The 22,134-nt window shown below is 47.4% G+C and overlaps 1 protein-coding gene across 1 annotated transcript in view; it reads right to left on the bottom strand.

Annotated features, from left to right (window-relative positions):
• Positions 1-21,355: 21,355 nt before the first annotated feature.
• Positions 21,356-22,134, bottom strand: part of LOC143298274 (uncharacterized) — a 36,110-nt gene continuing 35,331 nt past the window's right edge. Inside the window, exon 5 of the mRNA XM_076611091.1 lies at positions 21,356-21,505. Coding sequence (XP_076467206.1) covers positions 21,356-21,505 — 150 coding nt within the window. The remainder of the gene's footprint in view (positions 21,506-22,134) is intronic.

Below are 22,134 nucleotides of genomic sequence, written 5' to 3'. Positions count from 1 at the left end.
AACGGGTCAGGGACGGTAGTATAGGGCGGAACATGGCAATCCCCGTACGGGGATTTTTGTACAGACAGTCAGGCTTTAGTACAGGGTGGAACGGGTCGGGATACAGTACGGATGGAATGAGGTCAGGGATTTATACAGGGTGGACTAGTCAAAAACATTGTCAGGGGGAACGTGGTTTAAAAAAATTGTACGGGGTTTTGCAGTCAGGGACATTAGTACAGTGTGGAAGTTGTCAGTGACTCTTTATGTGTGGAACGGGGTCAGGGACATCATAAGTGTGGAATGTTGCGGGGACATAGTACAGATTGGAACGTGGTCAGGGACAATGTATAGGGGGGAACATGGTCGAGGAAAAATATGCAAAACATACAGAGACTTAGACAGGGTGGAACTGGCAGGGATTTTAGTACAGCGGGGTGAGGTCAGGGTTTGTACGGGTGGAACCGTGGTCAGGGATATTGTAAGCAGGGAAAGGTCGGCATATTAATTTACAGGGTGGACGTGTCAGATACTTAGTACGGACGGAACGTAGTCAGAGAATTAGTAAGGGGGGGAAAACGTGTCAGAAACATTAGAAAGGGCGGGAACGGGTCGGGAAACATTAGTACGGTTTTTGAACGTTGTCAAGAACAAAAGTGTAAGTGTTAAGGGACATTGGGATGTGTCCATCGAGATTGATGTCACCACGTGTCACCCACTGGGGGATGGGGGGGGGGGGGTGGGGGGGGTGGGGGGGGGGGGGGAAAATGCTCATGAACATTTTGGAATGCCAATGGTGAATAGCCCATCTGGGCACAAAATTTTTCGTGACAGTTGGGGCAGACAAAGACGGGCATCCCATGTCGGGAGCTTGTTTCCCCGTGATTTCGGGCCTCCTCTTCTGAACAGCTGCAGCAGCCTGTTGGCTGAAAAAATTGCGCCTTTGTGAAAGCAGCGCGCCTCTTCAGGGTCCACTGCAGATTCCCCCCAGGATCAGGGTTGATACAAACGTTTAAAGGAGACTTTCGAGTATTCTGAAGCGTTTCTTCTGACCCCGTTTTACCTTTTCCCCTTGTTCAGTCGCCATAGAAGACCCTTTTTGGGGCACCCCGATGGTTGGCATGCGCCCCACGTGTCCCCCCAGCAAGCGGGGATGCATAGGATGGTGAAGATGCTGGGAAGGGGGGGCTTTTGGAGACCTTGTTTTGGGGGTTGTCTCCCCTTTGAGTTCAGTAGTTTCCCTGGGGCATGTTGTTGGAAGTGGTTCAGCTTTTGGATGTCGTTGGAATGCCCCAAGTTTCGCAGGCGTCGTGTGGGGGGAAAAAAACTACTGCTTGAGACCTTTAGTTGGTTAAAGGGACTAATCCCTCTTCTGTTCCAACATTTGTTTGAGTCTACCAAAAGTTGGCTTGCTCTTGCAACCCTGACTTCATTTCATCGTCGGGGGTCGCTTTTGTGAAGTGTGCTGCCAAGGTATGTGAACCGCTCCACCGCACTGAGTCTCTGACCGTTGACTGGTTTTGGGTAAAGTGGGTTTCCTGGGGCTGGCTGAGGAGAACTTCATTTTTCCCTCGTGCTGATGGTAAGGCCGATTCCCTGGGGCGGGCAAACCTTCGACGGGAGTTGCATGTCAGTTCAGATCCAGCTTTTTGAGGGCACAATCATCAGCAAACAAAAAGTCTTGAGATTCTTCATGCCTTCTTTTTTTGTTTGAAGCCTTCTGGGGTTTTTAAACAACTTGCATCTGTTGGGGTACTTTAGGCCCGATCCAACATCGCATTCTGAAGGCTAGAAAGCATTGCAGAAAACAGGGCGAACAGCGTTGGACCCAGGATGCACCCTTGCTTAAAACCATTTGTGACAGCAAAGGAGCAGATTTTTGCCTTTGTCCGGACCGAGCCTGCATCCCTTCGGAAATTTTGGCGCCCAAAGGGAAAAAAAAATTTTCCGAGGGCATCCTTATTTGGGCCTTGACTTCCACATTCCTTCTTACTCACGGTGTCAAAGGCCCTTAGTGAGGTGACGGGGTGGAGAACGATCAGCATTTTTGTCCTGACATTTCCTTGCAGCCCCTTGCAGAAAACACCATGTCGGGGGTTCCCCGCGTCTTTCCGGAATCAATTGGCTTAGGCAATGCCCCTTGGTAAAGGGTGTGCGTGAGGCGGTTTGTAGATCCGGGAAAGTATCTTCCCTCGATGGAGGAAAGGAAATGCCCCGGGGTTTAAACCAGGCTTCCCGGTTTCCCCCTTTGCTTGTCAAGGAATGATGATGATCTTTAAATCCTGGGGGATGTCTCTTTTTCCCAAGTGAGTCAGTGATGGAGCTTTCAGTCAGCACAGTGCCTCTCCTTGTAGCCCTTGCTGGTAGGAGTTGACCCAGGTGCTTTCCCAGGATGCAGACGGATTGCTTTTGGGTTCAAAGGGTTGGGGGATCGCCCCGTGCTTCATTGATGGGGACTTGTGGGGACGGCTATGGCTTCATCTTTATGGGGGGAGGGCGATTTAAGACACTGTTAAAGTGTCACCCCGTTCACCAGCGTTCAGAATTTTTCCCCTTCTCGGTGATCAAGGTTTCCCATTCCCTGAGGAGGGGGGATGATCCTGGGATGTGGGCCGTAGATTCTTTTAAGGCATCTAAAATCTTCATATGTCCCTGTCAGCTACCCCAGGATCTCATCGCTTTGTCACTCGCCCTTTATCCTGCATTGGGTAATTTTGTGAACAGTTGGGATGGCATTGTACGCATCCTTTTTTGATGTGGCTTTGGGTTTGCTCAGGAGGGTTGATGCAGACAGCGTTTCTATCCAGAAAACGCTTGATTTCATCACAGTTTTCATCAGCAGTTTTTTTGGGTTTTTGGTCAAGGGTCCCGGGTTTTGAACTGACTTAGATCGGCTCACGCGGTTTCCAGTAGACTCCACATTCTGGTTTTCCGGAGGCGGGTTCCCCGACGATCTTCCAGCAGCTCCCCAAAAAGGCTGTTTTTATGGTGATGTTTTCAGCTTAGCGATGTTAACCCTTTTTTAGCCTTCTGGCCCTTTGGGGGGTCTCTTGGGGTGGTTCGAAAATTAGCTTCGAGACACAAGGCGATGGTCTTTTCCCAACCCCTCGGGGCCCCCTGGTCCTTTGTTTCAGTACATCTTTCCATCCCTTTTCCTGACGATGACTAATCGAGAGATGCCCAAAGCTTTTAGCGGGGTCATCCAAGCGTCCTGTTACGGTAGGGGGGAGAAAACTGTTTGGGGATCGCATTCGTGCTCTGCACAGGTTGAAGCAAAAACAAACCATTTGGGGTTGCGGGGGCCACACGTGCTTTCCCAAACACTCCTCCCAGGAGAGTAGTCAGAGCCAACTCTGCATTGAAGTCCCCAAGAAAGATGAGCTTGTCTGCTTTTGGGGTAGCGCATGACGAGTGAAGGTCCTCGTAAACTTCGCCTTACTTCATCCGGGTTGGTCGGTTGGGGCTAGGCACTGACAATGGGGAGGTGTTCTGGGCCATGCCATGGGAGTTTCATGGTCATAAGCCTATCGTTAACCCTTTTTGGGGTTTCCCGCTAGCTTGCTGACAGTGCTGTTTTTTTCTGCAAAAAAAACGCCGCCTACGTTGCTCTTTGCTTCCTCGTCCCCTCCAAAGAAAGGTTTTAACCAGATCCCGTTCACAGGGGTCGCCTTCGCCTGAAACCGAGTCTCCTCAAGGGTGCGATGTCAATTTGTATTGGCGGTCGGATGCAAATAGTGCCGTTTTCTTTGGGGTCTGTCCCCGTTTTTTCTCTGTCCAGGGATCCTTTTTTCCCAAACACCAATGGTGAGAGGAAAGCCTTGTTTTTTTTTTTTCTTTGTTTCGACCACTGATGTAGGGTCCCCCCCACCCCGGATGTGGCCCGGGGGATATGGGCAGGCAATTTTTAGGGGACCTTTTCTAGCCCCTTCCCCAGCCCGGGGGGTGAGCGTGCTTTCCAAAGGGGCTGCTGACGCTCAGACGGTGCCGAGATCCATCGCTGCTTGTCGCGAAGAACGACCCTATGGCTGAGCCCCCTCGGCAGGTCTGCGGGTGCGACCCAGGTACCACCCTTGTTTGTCGCTCGCCGTCGCACAGGACTTGGGGGAGAGAAATGATAAAGGATGAAAGGTCATTTGGATGATGATGCTTGCGCGTGAGTTGTTTAAAGTGAAGGGAGTTGCGCACGTCGCCCCACTTCCCGTCAAAGGCCACAATTTTCCCCGTGGCAAAACTAAGTTGAGACTGGGGGATGAGACGGATGCAGGGATGACCAAGATATCCTTTCGGTTTCATCTTGCTTCTGCACTCCCTGCTTGCTGTAACCGCCTTCCTTCCGTTGAACCCATAGTTTCTTCCGCAGATTCTGCCGGGGCTGGGGAACAACCCCGGGGGCCAAATGCGTGTGGCATGCAACAGCACGGGGAGCTAGAGGCCGTCGGGGGGTTTCCTGAGCCAACGCCCTTTTATGGATCTCCCTAAAGGGGGTTAACCCCCCCTCACCAGTCCGGAAAGGGGGCGGTGGGAAATGCGGTTTTGTCCCGCAACCGACCCCTGAACAGTTGTACTGGAATTTCGGTTTCCGTAGCGATTAATGACCGACCTGACACTTAAGGGGGCTTAGTACACGGTGGGGTGCTTCAAGGGAAATTTTAAGGAGGGTGGTCATCATTAGTATGCGAATTTGGGCAGGTACAGTACGGGGGGAATGTGGTCGGGACAGAAGGGTGGAACAGGGGCAGGGACAGTAAAGGGTGGAACGAGGTCAGGGACAGTAGAGGGTAGAAACATGGCCAGGGGGCATACAGGGTGGAAAAGGATCAGAGACATTATCAGGGGGGGGAAATGCTTTTGATATACAGGGTGGAACGTGGTCAGGTAATTACTACCGGGTTTTAACGTGGGCAAGGACATTAGTACAGGGGGGAAAGTTTTTCAGGGGGCATTAGTACGCGGAAGTGGGCAAACATACAGGGGGGAATGTGGCAAGGACTAAAGTGTGGATCGGGTCGGGGCTATTGGGCGGAAAGTGGGAGGGAATTTGTAAGGGGGGGAACGTGGTCGGGATGTACGGGTGAAACGTGGTCAGGGTCAGTACAGTGTGGATCGGGGGCAGGGAAGTTTTGGGGCGGAATGTGGTGGGGGGCATAGAAAGGGGGGAAAATGCGGGGACATACGGGTGGAACGTAGTCGGGGCATTGAAAGGGGGTTGGAAAAACGTGGAGGTACTTCAAAGGGGTGGAAACGTGTTGGGGCCAAGAAAGGGTGGAACGTGGTAGGGGCAGTAGGGTGGGGGCACCGGTACTTAGTACAGGGTGAAAGTGGTCAGGGACAGATGGGAGGAACGTGGTCGGGGACGTAAAAGGGGGAACAGGGTCAGGGACTTACACATGGGGCACGTGGTCAAGACATTGGGAAAGGGGGGAAAACTTTCCGGGCGTGGGGGGGAAATGTGGTCTAATTAGTACGGGTGGAACATGGTAAAGGGACATCTAAGGGGGGATCGTGGCAGGGACTTTAGTTGAGGGCGGAACGTGGTCGGACAGTACAGGCTGGAACATCGTCGGGTTTATTTACGGTTTAAACTGGTCATGACTTTGGTAAGGGGGGGAACGTACCCAGGAACTTTAAAGGGGTTTGGAAGTGGTTGGAAAGTTAGGATGGAACGTGGTCGGGGACATTGTAGGGGGTGGAAGGGGTTAGGTACAATACGGAGGAAGGGGTTCAGGGATTTTAGGGTGGAAGTGGTGGGTACAATACGGATAGACGGGGTCGGGAAAATTAGTATGGGTGGAAGTGGTTATACAGAAAGAGGGAACGTCGTCAGGGATATTAGTACTGGGTGGAACGTGGTCAGGGGACAGTACAGGGGTGGAACGTGGTCAGGGACAGTACAGGGTGGAACTCGTCAGGGATATTAGTACTGGGTGAACGTGGTCAGGGACTGTACAGAGTGGAACGTCGTCAGGGATATTAGTACTTGGGTGGAACGTGGTCAGGGACAGTACAGGGTGGAACGTGGGTCAGGGACAGTACAGGGGTGGAACGTGGTTATGGTACAGTACAGGGATGGAACTGGTCAGGGTACAGTACAGAGGTGGGAACGTCCGTCAGGGATATTAGTACTGGGTGGAACGTGTCAGGGACAGTACAAGGGTGGAACGGGGGTCAGGGACTGTACAGGGTGGAACATGTTCAGCGCATTATTACAGGGTGGAACGTGGTCACAGGGACAGTAGTACAGGGCGGAACATGCTCAAGGACAGTAGATGGTGGAACATGGTCAGGGACATTACTCATGGTGGAAACGTGGTCAGGGACAGTTAGTAAAGGCCGGATCGTGCTCAAGTACATTATTACAGGGGCGGAACATGATCAAGGACAGTAGTACAGGATGGAACGGTGGCCAGGGACATTAGTAGAGGGCGGAACGTGCTCAGAGACTGTACAAGGGTGAACATCGCCAGGGATATTAGCACAGGGTGGAAAGTAGTCAGGGGACATTAGTACTGTTGGAATCTGTTCAGGTACAGTACATAGTGGAACATCGTCAGGAATATTAGTACTGGGGTGGAACGTGGTCAGGGTATTAGACCAGGGTGGATCGTGATCAGGGAAATATTAGTACAGGGAATATTAGTACAGGGAGGATCGTGGTCAAGGACAGTACAGGGTGGAACGTGGTCAGGTACAGTACAGGTGGAACGTGGTCAGGGACATTAGTACAGGGCGGAACGTGGTCCAGGGACATTAGTACAGGATGGAACGTAGCCAGGTACAGTAGTTTAGGGTGAACGTGTCAAGGACATCCAGTACAGGGTGGAACGTGTTCCGGGACATTAATACAGGGCGGAACGGGCTCAAAGACAGTACAGGGTGGAACATCGTCAGGGATATTAGTACAGTGTGGAACGCATTCAGGAGAGTTAATACAGGGGTGGAACGTGGTAGCGGATATTAATACAAGGTAGAACATGATGGTCAGGTTCATTAGTATGCGGAACGTGGTCATGGCCATAAGTACAGGGTGGAACGTGGTCAGGTACAGTACAGTGTGGATTGTGGTCAGGGACAGTACAGGGCGGAATATGTCAAGGACATTAGTACAGGGTGGAACGTGGTCAGGAACAGTACAGGGTGGACAGCTGTCAGGGACAGTGCAGGGTGGAACGTGGTCATGAACAGTACAGGGTGGACAGCTTGTCAGGGACAGTGCAGGGTGGAACGTGGTCATGGACAGTACAGGAATGATCATAGTCAGGCACATTAGTACAAGGCGGAACATGCTCAGGGACAGTACAGGGTGGAACATCGTCAGGGATATCAGCACAGGGTGGAACGTGGTCAAGGACATTAATACAGAGTGGAACGTGGTCAGGGACATTAGTACAGGGCTGTACGTGGTCAGGGACGGTACAGGATGGAACATGGTCAGGCTCATTAGTACAGGGTGGAACGTCGTCAGGGACATTAGTACAGGGTGGAACATGCTCAGGGACAGTACAGGGTGGAACGTGGTCAGGTATATTAGTACAGGGTGGAACGTGGGTCAAGGACATTAGTACAGGATGGAACGTGATCAGGGACATCACTACATGGTGGAACGTGTTCAGGGATATTAGTACGCGGGAACGTGGTCAGGTACAGTACAGGGTGGAACGCTGTCAGGTACATAAGTACAGCGTGGAACATGGTCAGGGACAGTACAGGGTGGAACGTGGTCCGGGCCATTAGTGCAGGGTGGAACGTGGTCAGGTACATTAGTACAGGGTGGAACGTGGTCAGGGACAGTACAGGGTGGAACGTGGTCAGGGACAGTACAGGGTGGAACGTGGTCAGGGACAGTACGGGATGGAACGTAGTCAGGTACATTAGTACAGGGTGGAACGTGGTCAGGGGCAGTACAGATTGGATCGTGGTCAGGTACAGTACGGGATGGAACGTAGTCAGGTATATTACTACAGGTTTGAATGTGGTCAGGGACAGTAACAGGGTGGAACGTGGTCAGGGACAGTACAGGGTGGAACATGGTCAGGGACATTACTACAGGGTGGAACGTGGTCACGGACATCAGTACAGGGTGGATCGTGGTCAGGGACATTAGTGGAGGGCGGAACGTGCTCAGAGACATTACAGAGTGGAACATCGTCAGGGAGTAGTAGTACAGGGTGGAACGTTGTCAGGGATATTAGTTCAGGGTGGAACGTGGTCAGTGACATTGGCACAGGGTGGAACGTAGTCAGGGACATTAGTACAGGGTGGTTGTGTCAGGTACAAGACAGGGTGGAACGTGGTCAGGGATATTAGTACTGGGTGGAACGTGGTCAGGGATATTAGACCAGGGTGGAACGTGATCAGCGACATTAGTTCGCGGAACGTGGTCAGGTACAGTATAGGGTGGAATGTATTCAGGACAGTATAGGGTGGAACGTGGTCAGGGACAGTATAGGGCGTAATGTGATCATGGACATTAGTACAGGGTGGAACGTGGTCAAGGATAGTACAGGGTGGAACGTCGTCAGGGCATTACTACAGGTTGGAACGTGCTTAGAGACAGTACAGGGTGGAACGTATTCAGGGACGTTGTCAGGTACATAAGTACAGGGTTGAACGTGGTCACGGACAGTACAGTGTGGGTCGTGGTTAGGGAAAGTATAGGGCGGAATGTGGTCACGGACATTAGTACAGGGTGGAACGTGTAAGGGACATTAATGCAAGGTAGAACATGATGGCCAGGGACATTAGTACGCAGAACGTGGTCAGGTACAGTACAGGGTGGAACGTGATCAGGTATACAGTGCAATGTGAATCGTGGTCAGTGACAGTATGGGTGGACTGTGGTCAGGGACATCAGTACATGGTGGAACGTGATCAGGGACAGTACAGGGTGGAACGTGGTCAAGGACAGTGCAGGATGGTTCATGGTCAGAACATTAGTGTTGGGTGGAACGTGGTCAGGGACTTTAGTACAATGCGGAACATGCTCAGGGACAGTACAGGGTGGAACATTGTCAGGGATATTAGTACAGGGTTGAACGTCGTCAGGGACAATAATACAGAATGGAACGTAGTCAGGGACATTAGTACAGGGTTGTACGTTGTCAGGGACATACAGGATTGGAACATGGTCAGGGACATTACTTCAGGGTGGAACGTAGTCAGGGACAGTACAGGGCGGAACATGCTCGGGAAAGTACAGATGGATCATGGTCAGTGACATTGTAGTCTGAGCGCTTGTCCGAAATCCTGTGAGCTTGACCCTGTCCCGTCTTCTTGTTGGGTGAATGTATTGATTGTTCTACTGCCACATATTACTCATGTCATCAATTCTTCCGTACTGTCCTGGTTTTTCCCTGAAAGCAAGAAAAGAAAAAAAAAAGGAAAAAAAGAAAAGGAAAGAAAAAGAGAAGAAGAAAAAGGAAAAAGAAAAAAAAAAAAAAAAAAAAAAAAAAAATCCCTGAATGAAAAAAAAAAAGAAAAAAGAAGAAAAAGAGAAGATGAAGAAAAAGAGAAGGAAGAAAAAAACAAAAAGAAGAAAAAAAGAAGAAAAAAAAAAAAAATAACCGGAAAAAAGGAAAAGAAAAAAAAAAAAAGGAAAAAAAAAAAAAAAAAGTAAAAATAAAGAAAAAAAAAAAAAAGAAAAAAAAAACAAAAAAAAAAAAAAAGAAAAAAAAAAGAAAAAAAAAGAAAAAGAAAAAAAAATGAAAAACAAAAAAAAAGAAAAAGAAAAAAGAATAAAAGAAAGAGAAAAAAAAATTAAGAAAGAAAAAAAGAAAAAGAAAAAAGTACAGAAAAAAAAAAAAAGAAAGAAAAAACAAAAAGAAAAAAAGAAGAAAAAGAAAAAAAAAAAGCTGAAATAGATCAAATCTGCTTGTTGTACGTCCACTCATCAAGAAACCATCTTTGGATCATAATTGGTTGAAAAATTATCGACCTGTCTCTAATCTGTCATTTTTATCAAAACTGCTAGAAAAGATCATATTGTCTCAAGCTCTTAGCTCATCTGAACATAATGGTTTACTTAATTCCCACCAATCAGCTAAAAGACTGGTCATAGTTGCGAAACAGCCCTTCTTAGAATAGTGAATGATTTGCTTTCGGGATTTGACGAGGATAGATATCTGTTCTCGCTCTCTTAATTTGTCAGCAGCTTTGACACTATCGACCACTCTATCCTCTTGAACAGACTTAAAACTTTCCTTTGGTATTCGTGACACTGCACTAGCATGGATCACGTCTTACCTGTCAGATCGTACACAGAAAGTGTGTGTAAATGGTAGATACTCGAAATGTGCTGTTGGAAGGAAAGAGACTGGTCGAGTATCTGCCTTGAAATATGGTGTCCCACAAGGGTCTGTCCTAGGTCCTGTTCTTTTCGTGCTGTATGCGGCTCCTGTGGTCGGATGTCATCAGTCATCATGCGATGTTGCATGAGAGCTTTGCTGATGACACACAACTTTATCAGTTGGCTTCCATAGCTGAATTTGATGCACCGGTGACTCAAACACAGGAGTGCATTGCTGGCCTAAAGGACTGGATGACTCTCAACAAGCTGCAATTAAATGATGATAAGACTGAATTTATGATAACCTGTCCAAAGAAGTTCGTCAACATACTTCCTTTCCTGACTCTGTTCTGATCAATAGCACACCTGTTTTACTTTCTCCCTCTGTTCGCAGTCTTGGTGTAATCCTGGACCAGTCTCTTTCCTTCCAACAGCACATTTCGAATATCTGTAAAGTTGTCTATTTGGAACTGCGTAGAATCAGCTCTATCCGCCACTATCTCTCAACCGATGCAACCAAGACACTTGTATGCTCTCTGGTTCTCTCAAGATTGGATTACTGCAACTCTCTTTTGGCCGGCCTTCCCAAATATCTGTTAGACAGACTCCAACGAATTCAGAATAACGCTGCCAGAGTCATTTGCAGAGCTTCTAAATTTGACCATGTTTCTCCTCTCCTTCAGTCTCTCCACTGGTTGCCTGTTTCTGATCGAATAGACTATAAGCTATCTACTCTGACCTTTTCTGCAGTCAACGGATCTGGTCCCAAGTATCTTTCTGAACTCATCCATATCTATACCCCGTCTCGCCAGCTCCGTTCTTCCTCTGATACTCGACTTCTCAGGATACCTCACGTCAGAAGTAAGACCTATGGACACAGATCGTTTTCTTTTCAATCGCCAAAGACGTGGAACAAGCTCCCTGATAACCTCCGTCATTCTGATTCCCTCGCATCTTTTAAATCTCGTCTCAAAACTCACGTTTTCCCTCAGCAATAAGTTCAATTGTGGCAGGTCCACTTCCTTTTCGTTAGCTGTGCTTGACTATGTGTGTATACATATGTATGTGTACATAACTACATGCATGTATATGAATGTGTATTGTGTGTGCGTGTGTTTATGTAAGTTTGTGCCTGCCTATGTGTGCGTATGTGTTAGAGTAGCTGTTAGATACACATGTATGTTAAAATGTATGTATGCAGTGTGTGCGTGTGTGTGTGTGTGTGTGTGTGTGTGTGTGTGTGTGTGTGTGTGTGTGTGTGTGTGTGAGTGAGTGTGTGTGTGTGTGTAGTCACATTTGGTGTGTGTATGTAACACAGATATAATGTTTTATGTTAACGAAAGCGTTTTTGTAAAGCACCCAGAGCAGATTTCTGGACAGTGTGCTATATAAGTATCCATTATTATTAGTAGTAGTAGTAGTACAGGGTTAAACGTGGTCAGGGACATTAGTACAGGGCGGAACATGCTCAGGGACAGTACAGGGTGAAACGTTGTCAGGTACATAAGTACAGGGTGAAACGTTGTCAGGTACATAAGTACAGGGTTGAACGTGGTCACGGACAGTACAGTGTGGGTCGTGGTCAGGGAAAGTATAGGGCGGAATGTGGTCACGGACATTAGTACAGGGTGGAACGTGCTCAGGGACAGTACAGAGTGGAACGTCGTCCACGGCTGTGCCACTTAACTTCCGGCAGAGCTATTTAGTTCCAGAGTTCAGTGAGTGGTCAGGAGCACGGCTGCTGACCTAGATTCCACTGGGATGGGAGGGGGGGGGGGAAGGGGAGCGCGCGCCGCGCTCTTTGTGCCTATGTTTCCAGCAGAGAAAGGTGTATTGTTTAAGTGATTTTCATTTCATCATATTCGTGCACACTGGTTTTTGTTTGCTGTCATTTTTGTGTACATGATTCCAGTGAATGTGAACTTTAAGTGTGTTGTGTGATTTACCAGATACTAGTAGTCCGAGTTTTTGTGTTACATCCAGTTATTTGACCTAAGTGTGTGTGTGTGTGTGAGTGCCGACAAAAATGGAATCTGGTGCGGTAGTGGCAGCATTGCGGACTGGGCAACACACCTTCAGTGAACACTTGAGATGTTTGGATTATATGTGTCGTGTATGTGGTGAGCGGGTTCTCAGAAGAGATAAAGATAAGGGGTTGAATGCAAGACTTTGTGCCAAGTATTCTTCTGAACTGTTTCGTTTTTTCGGTCTAGATGTTTCGAATGATGAAGAGGGCAAACATCCCACATGCATTTGTATCAAGTGCTACAAAAAAAAGAAGATAAAAATGAAACATACACATGGAAATTCCCAGTTCAAAACTGGAAATGAAAATGTTTCACTTGACATTGACAGAATGTCAGAAATCTGGACAACTTTCGATCCAGATCTATCTTTGGATCAGTGCAAAACATGCTCTTTTCATCACTCAAAAAGTCAGCCTGGCGGGGTCAGCTCTATGTTCCCTCAGCTCTATGTTCCCTCGGCTCTATGTTCCCTCAGCTCTATGTTCCCTCAAGTCAAGTAACATGTCATGTCATGTCAAGTGACCAGTGGTAAAGCAGTGGTCAGACTGACCAGTGGTCAAGCAATGGTCTAACTGACCAGTGGTCAAGCTATATGGTCAATCTGACCAGTGGTCAAGCGACTACAGTCATATTTGGCCTCAAACGCAGTTGCTTCCCTTCAACTGTAAAAAGCCACAGCACAAGCTAGGAACACTTAGTTTCGAACATACTGAGTCATTGATCCAGTCAGAATTTTGAAAGTGAAAGTGAAAAGCGTGATCGCGTCCCTTCCCCGTACTGAACGGTTGTTCTCAGTACTGAAAGAGTTAACTGTCTGACGGGTAGAGAGGCAGACGGTGACAAGGATCGTTTATCTTCCAGTAATTGTTTCTCGTTTAAATTGGATACAACACAATTGTGACGGCGGCTGTAAGATCTTTTCTTCGGATCTCGGTCTTGGTTATACGTCACCGCACCCACATCCCTGTTAAAACCCCTGCAAACTGTAGTTCGCTTGTCTGCTGACCATGGCTTTTTTGATACAAGGAGACAGAGGAGGAATGTTACTAGCATACAGGAACTTTCGGTACCACAGGCACCAAACAAGGGGGGACAACATCCATTGGCGCTGTTGGAGACAACGCTGCCGTGCTAAGGTCAAAACCAATATCTTTGATGTGGCAGAAGAGAACCCACGCATTTTCGTTCTGGAGTTTCAGGATCATAACCACCCCGATGATTCAGCTATGATCAACAGATCCAGAATGCGGGCACGTTTGGTTGAGCAGTGTCTTGAAGACTCTACACGGCCATGTCACCGGACCTACAATGCTGAAGTCGTTTGACTACGCAGACAAGCCCAGGGCGGTGGAGACAGACCCGAGTTGCCCCCCTTCGAGAGCGTCAGGTCTTCCATGCAAAGAGCTCGGGCAGCATCTTTGCCAGCCATTCCGAGAACAGTGGATGCTGTCCAGATTCAAGGAGCGTGGGAACAAACCTGGACTGACGAGAGGTTCTTGTTACACGCCGATAATCATTGGGGAGTTCTTGTTTTCGCAACTGACGAAAATTTAACTGTTTTACAACGTTGTTCTACGGTTTACATGGACGGAACCTTCAGAAGCTGCCCTCGTCCCTACGAACAGGTGTTTACAATTTTTGGGAAGACCCATGGATTTGTTCTTCCTCTGATCCATGTTTTAATGGAGCAGAAAACGGTTGGACATTACCGCCAGGTTTTCCAAGCAGTTAAAACAGCAGTGAGACGTGTGAGCCATCACCGCTTCCGCCCAGAGCAAGTGATATGTGACTTTGAGCAAGCGCTCAAGACTGCAATAGAAACGGAATTCCCTGAGGCCAATATCGGAGGGTACTACTACCATTTCAATCAGTCTCTCTGGAGGCGCATCCAGCACTTGGGTCTAGCTGGACCATACCAAGCCGATGACCGTTTTGCACAAACCATAAAGAAGGTCATGGCGCTCGTTGTGTGGAACGTATTTCATCGTGATATGGATCAAAGAACAAACAACCACGTTGAATGTATGTCTCTCTGTCTCTGTCTCTCTTACAAACACACACACACACATACATATAAACGCACACACACAAACACACTACTAAGAATATATATATATATATTGAGGGGACTGAAGACAGACACGTGGTTTGGGTGTTGTTGTTTTTTATTGTTAATATTTTTATTTAAGAGCTCAGAGTTATTTTCTGAAAAAAGAAAAACATAAGTTATTTTTTCTGAAAAAAAAAACCGTAAGTTTTTTTTCTGGACAAAGAAACATAACAGGGAGTCCATACTTTCCTCACCTGTCTTTCTAAACTATTTCACTTTTGTTTGTGTATTTGTCACCTGACGAAGAATTTAGTCGAACAATCACTTTGTTTTGTGTTGGTTTAAATCAAAAAAGTGTCTCTATTTTCTGTGGTTTGTTTCTTTATTATTATCAGAGGCACTTGCAGTCGGATTGTTACAGTTTTGCCTAGTGTTCAAGCAAAGGTCAGTTTGAGCTCTGTGTAAAACTGCCGAGTTTTTTGTGCCTGTCATTCCTCTATTGCATAAATACAGATATAATGTGTTTGCTTTTTTCAAGCGTTGATGTTTTTAAATTGCTCTTCAATGTTTATAAGTGTCTATGTTCTGTTTCCAGCGTTCCACCGCACGCTCAATGCTGCGGTGCAGATCAGGCACCCCACCCTTTGGCTGTTCATCCGCCATTTGAAGGACAGCCAAACCACTGCCGAAGCGACCATCGCGAGGGCTGCGAGGGGGGACGCTCCCCCAAGGCGTCGGCGGAAGTGGAGGATCCTTGAGCAGCGACTTGTCAGGTTGAAAGCTCAGTACAACAATGGCGAAAGAGATGTTGACGCATACTGGCGGGCGGTCAGCCACTGCGTGATGCATCCTCTGTAAACTTTCAGATGATGGGACTTTTCATATGCTTTCATATGCTTCCACTGGAAAACAACTCGGGGATCGTACTGAAAAGTTACTTTTTATATCAATTATTTTATTTTGTTACTTCATTTGATTTTTGATAATGTGCTTATGTGCAAATGACAATTATTATTTCTTGCTATTATTTCTTGCTTTACTCATTCTGGAAGTCAATGGGAAGGACAAACATTTGATTTAAATGCGCTGTCTCGCTTAAAACTGCAAGACTTGCGTGACATTGTAGTTATGTCTCACTGCGTGTAATTGGATTCCCATACTCCTCTATTTGTCTGTCTTTTTTTCCTGCCTGTATTTCTGTATGTATGTCTGTCCATCCGTTTGCTTCTCTCTCTCTCTCTCTCTCTCTCTCTCTCTCTCTCTCTCACGTCATTTTCATTATAAACTCACGCTTGACCACTGGTCAGTTTAACCATTGCTTGACCACAGGTCATTCTGACCATTGCTTGACCACTGGTCACTCCGACCATTGCTTGACCAATGATCATTCTGACCATTGCTTGAACACTGTCACACTGACCATTGCTTGACCACTGGTCACTCTGACCATTAGTTGACCTCTGGTCATCATGTAACTTGAATTGAGGGAACATAGAGCTGAGGGAACATGGAGCGGTTTGTTAGGAGAATTAGCTCTATGTTCCCTCAGCTCTATGTTCCCTCAAGTCAAGAGATATTTACGTCATGTAATATGGCATGGCATATGTCATGGCACCTGGCATGATATGACATGGCATTATGACATGACATGACATAGCATGTAACTTGACTTGAGGGAACATAGAGCTGAGGGAACAAAGAGCTGAGGGAACATAGAGCTGAGGGAACATAGAGCTGAGGGAACATAGACATGCATCCAGCCTGGCCGTCCGAAAAAAAAGACGATCAGCACCCGTAAAAAAATGCACGGATGACAGTTTTGATCCGTCTGACCTCTGCTTAGATACCAACGACAGTGTGTCAACGTCATTTTGTCAGTCCACATCAACACCAGTCAAAAAGACCAGAATGCTGTACACAAACACATCTCCAATCACACCCAAAACACCTGTCACTGACGCAGCTAAATCACCCATCGCACAATTGAAACGTAAGACGGTGTATGTTGACTCAGAGGATGGGGATCTCAATAAATCTCTCACTGAAGAAGAAGAAAAGTTATACACACAACTAACACGTAGGAAAATGTTTAAGTCAGGAGACAAATCAACAGTCAGATGCAAAACTGGAGGTCAGCCAATAGTGTTGAAAAAAGTCACACAACCCCGTAAATCATCTGCCATAGCATCATCTCCTCTGAAGAAAAAACGGTCTCAAATCATGCAAAAAATTAGAAAGCACATCTCAGGGAACAGTAAAGAAGCCATAGTAAAACAGCAGGGGTCAGAAATCAAAAGATCAGCTCAGAGCCACAGACAACAGATACTGCAAGCTGCTGGATGTGGCCCAGTGAAAGTGACCAAAAAACAAGGGTCTGCACTGAGAGCTGCCATGGGGTTAAGCTGGGCACAACACAGGATACAAAAGAGGTTTTATGCCAGTATTGGTGTGGAACATGAAGGGGAAAGGAAGGAGAGGGAGGTGCAGAAAGAAGCAATGTTTGGGGAGGTAGAAATACAAAAGACAAAACTCATCTTTGTTGATAAAGAGGGGAGACAAACAGAGGAGGAAACAACAGTAGGAAAAATCAAAGACATTCCAAAGACGGTAGAAAACTTATTAGAGCAGTACGACAGAGAAAACAAGTTGACATGGCATGATGATAGAATACCGCAGGATGAGATATGGGTAAAAATTGGAGGGGACCATGGAGGGGGACATTCAAACTCATGCTTCAAATTGCAAATCTCACCAACCCCAACTCAAAACACAACACGTGTCTTCTGGCCATTGTAGACTGCAAGGACAGTCCAGACAATTTGAGAAGAATCTTAGAACCCTACAAAGAACAGCTAGCTGCTCTGCAGTCAATGACATGGCGAAACAAGAGAGTCAAAGTGACCTTGTTTGGGGACTATGACTTTCTCCTCAAACTGTATGGACTGTCAGGTGCTCAGGGGACACACCCATGTTTATACTGCACAGCATCTAAATCACAAACACAAAATCCACCTCACTGCAATGAAGGCAACATCACACAGTGCACATTACAGGGCATCAAGTCAGACTACAGCAAATACAAACAATCCATGCAGAAAATCGCCAGCCTGCACAACAATGTAGTCAGGGAGCCTATTGTTGACATAGAACTTAGCCAAGTGGCTCCCCCATACCTGCACATTCTTCTGGGAGTGGTCAAAAAACACCATGACCTGCTGGAGGGGGAGTGCCATTCTCTTGACAAAAAGATAGGAGAGTCAATAGCCAGCCAGGGAAAACAGTTAGACAGCGACTCAGCCTTTTCTGAGTTTGTAGACAAGCTGAGACAGCTCCAAAGTGCTGAAGAAGAAAAGAGATTGCTAGAAACTAGGATTGTATTTAACGAGCCTGAAGGAGACAGTACACCACTCAGTGATTTCCAAAAACAGCAACGTGAGCTAGCAGATATAGTAGAAGAAAAAGATGCAGACATTGAATATCTCAAGACACAGCTCGACCTGCCACACCTGGCTGGCCCTGTCACACAACACTTAGATGCCGTGCTTCAACAGCATAAAATACACAGACAGGCATACCACGGAGCATCATTCATTGGAAACCACTGTCACAAATATCTCAAGCCAGAAACAATAGAACACATCAGTGACAGTGTAGTCAAGAAAACAGGTGAACTGATTCAAGACGCGGACATAAACCTCAGAGCTAGGAACATTTCCCAGAAGTTTAAAACACTAAACACGCTGTTCTCACGCATTCACATAAACATCTCACATCAAAGACCCTTGACAGACAGTGACGTTGACACACTGGATAGTGACATCAAACAGTACATGTCTTTCTTCCGCCAACAATTCCCACAAACACGCATCATTCCCAAGCAACACATCCTAGAAAATCACTGCATTCCATTCATTCATTCTCACGGTTTTGGCCTGGCACTACACGGGGAACAAGGTGGGGAGGCAACACACGCAGTCGTCAATTCACTCAAAAGAAAGTATTAGGGATGCAGTCACAAGATGACAAACTACGTGTCATCATGCAAGAGCACATGACTATTGTCTCCCCCATGCTTCAGCAAGTCGTACCCCAAGCAGGAGAATCACGGCACAAATCAAAAAGTAAAGAATAAAGAAATTTTCAGCCCTGTTCTTTTCTCCACCCTGAATCCCTCCCTCCCGCACACACACATTGTAAGGAAAAAACAAGAAAAGAAAAAAAATGTTTGAGTTTAGTCAGTGTCACACTTCAACTGAGTGGATTACCAACTACAAACAAGGAGTTCATACGGATTTATAAGTTCAGGTAGGAATGTATTTTATTATTTAGAACTTACAAATGCATGTCAGTACGTTACATTGTGATTGTTTACTAAAAGCATGGTATCGTCAAGGTGTATCTTTTAGACTGACCAAATGCATGTCGCAAGCAAAGCACACATACTGACACGCAAAACATCTAGTCGGCGAAAATCTCTCTCCCCCTCTCTGTGTGCGTCTCTCTCTCTCTCTCTCTCTCTCTCTCTGTCTCTCTGTGCGTCTCTCTCTCTCTCTCTCTCTCTCTCTCTCTCTCTCTGTGCCTCTCCCCTTTCTCTCTCCGTACACGTTCCTCTGTTTCTCAGTATGTCTGTCCCTGCATATATGTCTGTCTGTCTGTCTCTCTTCCCGTGATGTTGAGAGAAGTGTGAAACTTAGGTGGCTGGCAGCAGTTCTCAGTGGAGCTGACCGTTAAATACTGACACTAATTCCGGGGCGGTCTGCCACCTCTAGGTAACGTATCGGCTATATTTTCCTTCCAGTTGTATCGTGGAGACATGCATGTATATCATGATATAAGTTTTATCTCCAAGTAAAACGGCATACACACACAACACGGAGTTGAAATTGAACTACGTTTCGTGTGTGTTCCTCAGTTCGAACAGAATGTTCGTGTGCTCGCTAAGTTTTGTACCGCTTGTACACTGCCTGGAAATTAAACCTACTCATGTTTGGTATCGTTAAATTTGTCAGAGAATCACACATCCATTCACACCCATAGCGCCCTTCTTGTTGCATTTTGACATAGAGTATTATTTTTTAAAAGCACATAACCCTGTTTCTGACAGTTTATCAGCAGCAGCGAAGCTGTTCACAGCTGTACACACTGCCCGTGTAACATGCGCTCCGCTGAGAATAGCGCGAAGTTAGTGGTGCGGCAGAGCGCTGCCCCATATACTGCCTGCCTGTCTGTCCAGGCTATCACCTTGCGCTCGCTCGCTGTTCATCCCTCTCCCCTCCGCTTCGCGCCAAAACTAAATGGGCTGCCTTGTGCCGCCACGCGTCAGGGACAGTACAGGGTGGAACGTGGTCATGGACATTAGTGCAGGGTAGAAAGTGGTCAGGTACATTAGTGCAGGGTGGAACGTGGTCAGGGACAATAATACAGAATGGAACGTAGTCAGGGACATTAGTACAGGGTTGTTCGTGGTCAGGGACAGTACACGATGAAATATGGTCAGGGACATTACTTCAGGGTGGAACATGGTCAGGGACATTAGTACAGGGATGAACATGCTCAAGGACAGTACAGGGTGGAACGTGGTCAGTGACAGTACAGGGTGGAACGTGGTCAAGGACAGTACAGTATGGATCATGGTCAGGGTCATTAGGACAGTGTGAAGCGTGGTCAGGGACATTAGTACAGGGCGGAACATGCTCAGGGAAAGTACAGGGTAGAACATCGTCAGGGATATTAGTACAGGGTGGAACGTGGTCAGGGACATTAATACAGAATGAAACGTAGTCAGGGACATTAGTACAGGGTTGTACCTGGTCAGGGACAGTACAGGATGGACCATGGTCAGGGACATTACTTCAGGGTGGAACGTGGTCAGGGACAGTACAGGGCGGAACATGCTCAGGGACAGTGCAGGATGGATCAAGGTCAGAACATTAGTACAGGGTGGAAAGTGGTCAGGGACATTAGTACAGGGCGGAACATGCTCAGGGACAGTACAGGGTGGAACGTTGTCAGGTACATAAGTACAGGATGGAACGTAGTCAGAGACATTAGTACAGGGGTGGAACGTGGTCAGGGACATCAGTACAGGATGGAACGAGGTCAGGCATATTAATACAGGGCCGAACGTGGTCAGGGATATTAATACAGGGTGGAACGTAGTCAGCGACATTAGTACAGGAATGAACGAAGTCAAAGACATAAGAATAGGGTGGAACGTTGTCAGGGACATTAGTACAGGGTGGATCGTGGATAGGGACATTAGTACAGGGTGCAACGTGTTCAGGGACATTAATACAGGGCAGAACGTGCTCAGGGACATTAGTACGTGGACCGTGGTCAGGTACACTACGGGGTGTGGTCAGGGACATAAGTACAGGCTGGAACCTGGTCAGGACATTAGTACAGGGTGGAAAGAGGTGAGCGACAGTACAGGGTGGAACGAGGTCATGGAAATTAGTACAGGATAGGACGGGGTCACGTACATCAGTACAGGGTGGAACGTGGTCAGTGACATTAGTACAGTGTGGAACGTGGTCACATACAGTACAGGGTGGAACGTGGTCAGGGATATTAAACCAGTGTGGAACATGGTCAGGGATATTAAACCAGGGTGGAACGTGGTCAGTGACATTCGTACAGTGTGGAACGTGGTCAGATACAGTACAGGGTGGAACGTGGTCAGGGACATTAGTACAGGGTGGAACGTGGTCAGTGACACCAGTGCAGGGTGGAACATGGTCAGGGACATCAGTACAGGGTGGGATGTGGTCAGGGATATTAATACAGGGTGGAACGTATTCAGGGACATTAGTACGGGGTGGAACGTGGTCATGGACATTTGTACAGGGTGGAACATGGTCAGGTATATTAGTACAGGGTGGAATGTAGTCAGGGACATTAGTACAGGACGGAACGTAGCCAGTGACATTAGTACAGGGTGGAAAGTAGTCAGGGACATTAGTACAGGGTGGAACGTGGTCAGGGACATAAGTACAGGGTGGAACTTGTTCAGAGACATTAGTGCAGGGCAGAACGTGCAGAGTGGAACGTCGTCAGGGACAGTACAGGGTGGAACGTGGCCAGGGACATTAGTGCAGGGTAGAAAGTGGTCAGGTACATTAGTGCAGGGTGGAAGGTGGTCAGGGACAGTACGGGATGGAACGTGCTCTGGTACGTTAGTACAGGGTGGAACATGGTCAGGGACAGTACAGGTTGGAACGTGGTCAGGGACATTAGTATAGGGTGGAATGCGCTCAGAGACAGTACAGGGTGGAACATCGTTAGGGATATTAGTACAGGGTATAACGTGGTCAGTGACAGTACAGGATGGAACGTTGTCAGGGACAGTACAGGATGGAACGTAGTCAGGGACATCAGTACAGGGTGGAAAGTGGTCAGGGACATTAATACAAGGTGGAACATGGTCAGGGACATTTGTACGCAGAACGTGGTCAGGTACAGTACAGAGTGGAACGTGGTCAGGGACATTAGTATGCAGAACGTGGTCAGGTACAGTACAAGGTGGAACGTGTTCAGGGATATTAGTACAGGGTGGAATGTGGTCAGGTACAGTACAGGGTGGAACGTGGTCAGAGACATCAGTACAGGGTGCTGGGGGTTAGGGGGTGCACAGGAGGGGTAGTACCTCTAGATGGGGGGTTTGTCACGCTCTTCCGGGAGTGGTTTGTCCTCTATTGGTCCCCACCAGCACCCAGCTCTCACCTATGGGTCCTAGAAGCTGCTAGCATGCGGCAGCGCCCAACCCCCAACCCCCAACCCCCAGGCAACGGCTTTGA

Source organism: Babylonia areolata, chromosome 23, assembly GCF_041734735.1.
Source record: "Babylonia areolata isolate BAREFJ2019XMU chromosome 23, ASM4173473v1, whole genome shotgun sequence".
Classification (NCBI taxonomy): Eukaryota; Metazoa; Mollusca; class Gastropoda; order Neogastropoda; family Buccinidae; genus Babylonia; species Babylonia areolata.
This window is presented reverse-complemented; position numbering and strand designations above follow the sequence as displayed.